Source organism: Hevea brasiliensis, chromosome 13 (genome assembly GCF_030052815.1).
Source record: "Hevea brasiliensis isolate MT/VB/25A 57/8 chromosome 13, ASM3005281v1, whole genome shotgun sequence".
NCBI lineage: Eukaryota > Viridiplantae > Streptophyta > Magnoliopsida > Malpighiales > Euphorbiaceae > Hevea > Hevea brasiliensis.
This window is the reverse complement of record NC_079505.1, coordinates 18,159,712-18,165,705: the sequence shown is the minus strand read 5'-3', so window position 1 is coordinate 18,165,705 and position 5,994 is coordinate 18,159,712. Positions and strand designations below refer to the sequence as shown.

Here is a 5,994-nt window from a genome sequence, read left to right as displayed (position 1 = left end):
GCCATAATTTGGGGTAGGTTCCTTCATGAAAGTTGTTTGTCTATGTCTTAACTTGTTGCTGTAAAAATTTCAGGTCAATTGACCATTTCTACAGTGAGTTATGGCCAAATGAACAGTTACTGTTCATTTGGTCATTTCTGCAGGTGCTGGTTGCAGGGTATCCGGAATGGGGCCAACTTTTGGTCCACTTGCTTTGGTCTTTTGGACATGGTTTCTTCAGAAAAATTATGCCATTATAGGTCTAGTTTCATGTCCAATTGGCCAAACACCAATTGGACCTACACAGCCAAAGATATGGCAGTCCAAACAGGCTGGACTCACAGCCTCATTTCTGCTATCTCTAGGCAGCACATCCATTTCAGTTTGCCATGCATTAGTTCACTTCAAATTATGTTCAACTTACCTTAAATGGTCACTAATTGACCATTAGAATGTTCACTAATCATTTCATAAGCCAAGTCAAGTTTTCACTCCCAAAACCCTAATCCCCATTATGAATTTACACAAGATGCATTAGTTAAGCACATTAATTCATTATCAATATGTATATACACTTCAAACACCATTTCTATTCCACTCTAAGCCCATCAAAACAATCAAATCCCCACTCCCAATAGGCTGCCAAAATTTACCTCTACCCTAGTATGCATAATTCCCTTCAAATCTCACAATTTCTTAGCCTAACTTAATGTTTTAACATGAATATCCAAAGGAAGATGGAGAAAGATAGCACTAACCTTGTTGGAGCTAACTCCCAAGCTTGATAAACTTCTTTATTTTCACTTCTTTTTGCTGCCCAAAGCTTCCTCAAGGTGTGGGGTGAATTTTTTGTGAAGACAACTAGGGTTTTTATGGTGTGGAAGCTAGGGAAAATCAAGCTTGAAAAAGCTTGTCCATGGAGGTTAGGGAAAAATGGTTCACGGCAAGGAATTGAAGGAGAAAAGGAATTCTAGTTTTTCTCCATTTTCCAGCCCATTTGACCACTTTTAAATTAGTTTATGCCATGTGTCAACACTTGAGTGGGTGAAGGTACACTAATGACATCATGTGATGTCATAAATTCCCATTTAATTCATTTTTTTTTCTTTTCTTTTCTACTCATTTTCAATTCAATTTTTAGCAATATTTATTCATATTTTAGATCATAATAATTATTTACTCAACTAGGCAAGTCGGCCAAAAATCACCTCTGAAGGCGAAATGACCAAAATGCCCTCCGTTTGGCTTAACGGGTCAAAATTGTCTGTACCGATTAAAAAATCTTTCTAAATATTTTCTTGGCATTCTAATGCCATGGGAACCTCAGTAACCCTTCTCTGGAGTCCCAAAAATTATTTTACAATTTTTCTCCCGGGTCTAGGGTTCCTCGTTGCGAGAACCGCAACTTCCCTCCGATTTACCCCTCGCTAGGGCACCGGCTCGTTTAACTTGGTTGTATTTTATTTCTAAAATTTTTACTAAATTTTTCTTATTAATATTTGAGATAATTATGGTTCCTGACTTTAGTTTAAATATTTTTCCGGACGTTCTAGCTGTCCGGACCGACACCGGTCACCAGAACAGTAGAATGTACGGAGTTGCTACGGGGAGGGTGTTACACGGGTGACTCTCCTGCCTCTACTTTCCCTTTGCTTTTCTTTTCATCAGTGCTATAACACCTCCCACTTCTAATAATAAATTCTACTTCTTGATCTGGTAGGGGTGAGTCATTTGCTAGGGTAGATTTCGATGTGAATTGGAGAGCAGAGTCATTGGAGGGGGCCGTATAAGTCATTTTGAAGTGAGCATGGGGGGTGAAACATGGTTTAAGGGTGGTGATGGGTTGAGTGTAGGTATGGTTGAGTAAAGGAGTGGAAGTACTGCTAGATGCACTCTGTGTAAAAACTTGAAAATTATAATTCCAAGGCACAGCATGGGTATTAGTAACTGGCAGCTGTGGTGGGGTACGTATGACTGTCAGGGTTGGTGATGGCGGTGTTGATGTGGTGGGAACAGAAAAGACTATTTTTGGAGCAGATCTTGAGATGTCTTCGCCATAGATGGCGGTGTTCACTTCCTTTTCTTCTTTTGACTTTAATTGACATCTCAAGATTTTAAGCGATATTATCTTTTGGATTTTCTCCTTGAATTCATCACAATTTTGCAACTTATGATCGGCTGCTCCATCATGATAAGGGCATCCTGAGCCTGACCGATCATTTTCAGAGTCAAGCCCATGTGGATGTATGTACCCTTCCAGTACTGTCATCGTGAGAATCTCATCAAAGTACGGGATTAACTGATCCACTTTCGTAATCAAGTTCTCATCTAGGGATTCTATCACACTCACACCGTTCCCTTTTCCCGTATCATGGTGGAGTAATGGGTTTGAAGTGACATTAGGAGCAGAGCCATTCCCTTCAATCTTCAACCACTCATTCCTAATCAGGGATTGTACCCTTCCTCGAAGGGCTCCACAGTTATCTGTTGAATGTCCCACAGCCCCGCCATGATATTCACATCTGGCGCTGGGATCATACCACCTAGGATATGGCGGCTGGATGGGGTCTAGTGGGATGGACACTATCTGATTGATATCCAACAAGTAACGGTAGATTTCACTGAGTGGGAGCGGTAACGATGGATCAGGATTCCTTGATGGTCTTGGACCAGGTTGAGGAGTAGGTGATCCAAAAGGAGCAGTTTGGTCAGGTGGTCTAGGATTATAAGCAGCTTGGGGAGGATATTATGGGCAAGGATAATTCAAGAATGGAGGAGGAACGTTTGCTACCATTGAGTTTTAGGCTGGAGGGTACGAGCAAAAATTATTTTGTGATGGTAGGTGAGTCTGCTTTGAAATGGAGTGCACATCCCCTTCCTTCTTTTTCCCAAAATTGGTAGACTTTTTCACATAACTCTCCCCTACTACTTCTTGTAATCTCTCCAACCGGAGATTTGCTTCAATCCTTTCCCCTGTCTGAATGATATCAGAAAAGCTATTGGAAGTGTTCCCAATCATTAAATTGAAATACAGAGCCTTCAGGGTCTCAATGAACAAAGAGCAGAGTTCATTGTCTGTCACTGGAGGATAAACCTCAGCTGCCTTTTCTCTCCATCTCTGGGCATACTCCTTAAAGCTCTCCTTTTCCCTCAGCACTAGGTTTTGGAGGTCTCTCTGTGTGGGGGTGACATCACAGTTGAACTTATATTGTTTGAGGAAAGTGTCCGCTAAATCCTTCCAAGAGCGTAATCTACTCCTGTCCAATTGTATGCACCAACGTAAGGCGGCCCCTGTGAGGCTTTCATGAAAGAAGTGTACTAAAAGTATGTCGTCTTCTGTAAGAGCGGACATCTTGGCTATGTAGGTGGCTAAATGGATGCGTGGGTCGGAGCTTCTGTTGTATTTGTCGAATTCTGGGACTTTAAATTTTAGTGGTACCACTACATCTGGCACTAATCTCAGTGAAGACATATCAACTGAGCCATACATATTTAACCCTTTAATAGCTCCTAGTCTTTCCTCTAGAGCAGATAACTTCTCATTTTCTTTCTCTCTATTTTCTCCTCCTATTGAATGAGCTATTCCCCCAGTTGGAAAATTAGTTGTAGGGTAAGCTGAAGGGATCGGTGCTGAAGGATGAAATTCTGCATTCGGGGCAGCCTAGTGATAGGAGACAGGTAATTCATTGCTTGGGAATATTAGATTGAAGGTAATTATTGGGTCAGGGATAGGAGTTTGGAAGGTGAAAGAAGTTGAGGCTTGGTCATGAAGCTTTTGGGCATGAGGATCAATTGTTGTTGTAAGTGGGGAATTACTGGTAGATTTGGTTCCGGTGTTAGTCGGGTGGTTTTTTTGTTTTGGGACATTTCTCTCATCATCTTCATTAACTTTGAGATCTATTCTCTTAATTCTGAAACTTGCCCCTATAAGTTCTACACTTGTTCTTGCTTTTCCATTATCCTCTTTGTTTGGGATCTTGTTAAGTAAACTCTTCTTAGTACAACTAGTTGCTGGATCGGATTTGCCTTATTGGGAGCCATATTGGTTTCCTGTTGAAGTAAGTGCATTATCAGTTTTATTTCTACAAATAATTTTATTGTGACCAAAGTTTCGGCCGATCAAAGGATACTGTGGCAATTGTCAAAATGGTGTCTGCTGAGAGTAAATTACATTATTTTTATAATGGCATCATTTGATAGTCTAACCGTGAATGACAGGGCATATGCATGGCTATGATACTTATTCATATAGCGTATACGTCTTTTTGCATAGCTCTAACGAGGATAAATCCCACGGGAGTTACACTATTCATTTATAAGTTTCAAGGTTCGAGAACACGATTATATTATTTGTAAAGCATACATAGTATTATGCTATTACCTAGGCTCAGGAAGGCTCCTTAGAATACAATGACATCTTTTGAGATACTCATATAATCTTGCTTCTTATTTCACAGGGTTGAATGTCTTCAAAGCATATTCAGATTCAGGCAGCAGTTTCCATTTCGCTTGCGCTATCATCTTTTCTAACTGGTCGACATTCCCCTGCAATTCTTGGTAAAGGGTGGCTTGTCTGTCCTTTTCCCTCCTTTCCTTGGCACATTCTTTCGAGATATCATTGATTAATTGCGCCTGATCCTTAAGCTCAAGCTTCCTCCTCTTATTCTCTTGCTTGCATTCTTTCACCAATATCTCATGATATTCCAATCTTTCTCGTAATTTATCGTTTTGTATCTCTTTCTCTTTTACTGTGCTTTGGAGCAAAGCCTTCTTTTTTTCCCATTGGGCTTTTCATCCTTCATATTCCATTTCTCCTACCATCATCTCCTCTCTAAGTCTTTTTACCTCCTTTTCCAACATTTGCTGTTGATCTTCTAACTGTTTTATGCATTCCTTCAATTGCTGGTTCTCAGTGATCGAACTCTGAAGAGGACTACCCAATTTGGTATTAACTTCTTTCAGACAGACTTCATGGTGCGATATGCTATCCTTGGACGCTGTTAGTTTGGAGACTCAATACTCTTTGTCCCTCCTGTTTCTCCATAGGGAATATTCTTCTATTGTACTCGGGCCCTTAGGTGACCGTCCCATCAAGATCATTTTTTCCTAGGATTTGCACAAAGCTTTCAGTTTGTCCTCTCTATCGGGTTCATGATAGAAATGAGTTTGACGGAATCCTTCACTATTGGGAATGAATTGAGTCAAGCTGAATTGCCTCATTACCATGGCTGAGATATAACTTGTGCATCTAGTTAGCCCTACCAATGGTACAAAATGATGACCCCTTATACTGATCAAGATGGGTTGGCCTGTAGTCCACAACTTCCTCCAGCATTAATTATGACTATTAAAACTTAGAATCTGTTCTTGCTATTATTGTTCATCCTTTTGACTTATTACTAACTTTACCATCTTTTCAATAATGGGCTGATCAGAGTACCAGGTTAGACCCTTAGTTTCCAGTGGACAGATATGACTGAGGATCCAAAGATACAGCAACTGAATGCAGCACTTAATGATCCCCTTACCCTATTGCCGGCAATATGTCAGAGTCAAGAAAGTCTTAGAGAGAACGACTGGTATTGGACTGACATTCTATTTTTCCACTGCCCAAAACAATTCTGTGACGTTATGAGTTACAATTCCCAGAGGCCCAGGGAACAAGACCAATCCATAAATCCTTAGAGCTAGAGCTGACAAAGCCTTATTCCATCTCTCACCCTGAATATGCTGGTCCAAATGCTTCTTAATGTAAATCTAAGGCCACCCATGCGAGTTTCCCTTAACAGTTTCTTTTACTTTTGCTTTCTCTGCTGGGACTCCTATTATATGCGCGAACCATTTCCATGTTTGTCTGTGATCAAGATGGAGATAAATACGATTCTGTGCTATATAAGGGATCTCCAGCAGCGTCTGATATTCTTCTACCATGGGTGTTGTATCAACATCATTGAAAGAAAATCCTTTATAACTGGGATTCCAAGTAGATAACATGGGCTTTAGTGCCGGTGCTTG

The 5,994-nt window shown here is 40.5% G+C and overlaps 1 protein-coding gene across 1 annotated transcript; it reads right to left on the bottom strand.

The window, feature by feature from the left end:
* Positions 1-1,594: 1,594 nt before the first annotated feature.
* On the bottom strand, positions 1,595-3,469 carry LOC131172111 (uncharacterized). The gene is made up of 3 exons (XM_058133062.1): positions 2,796-3,469; positions 2,438-2,696; positions 1,595-2,278 (listed from the first exon to the last, which is right to left on the bottom strand). Exons 1-3 carry the CDS (start codon positions 3,467-3,469, stop codon positions 1,595-1,597), a joined length of 1,617 nt encoding a protein of 538 aa, XP_057989045.1.
* Positions 3,470-5,994: the final 2,525 nt, after the last annotated feature.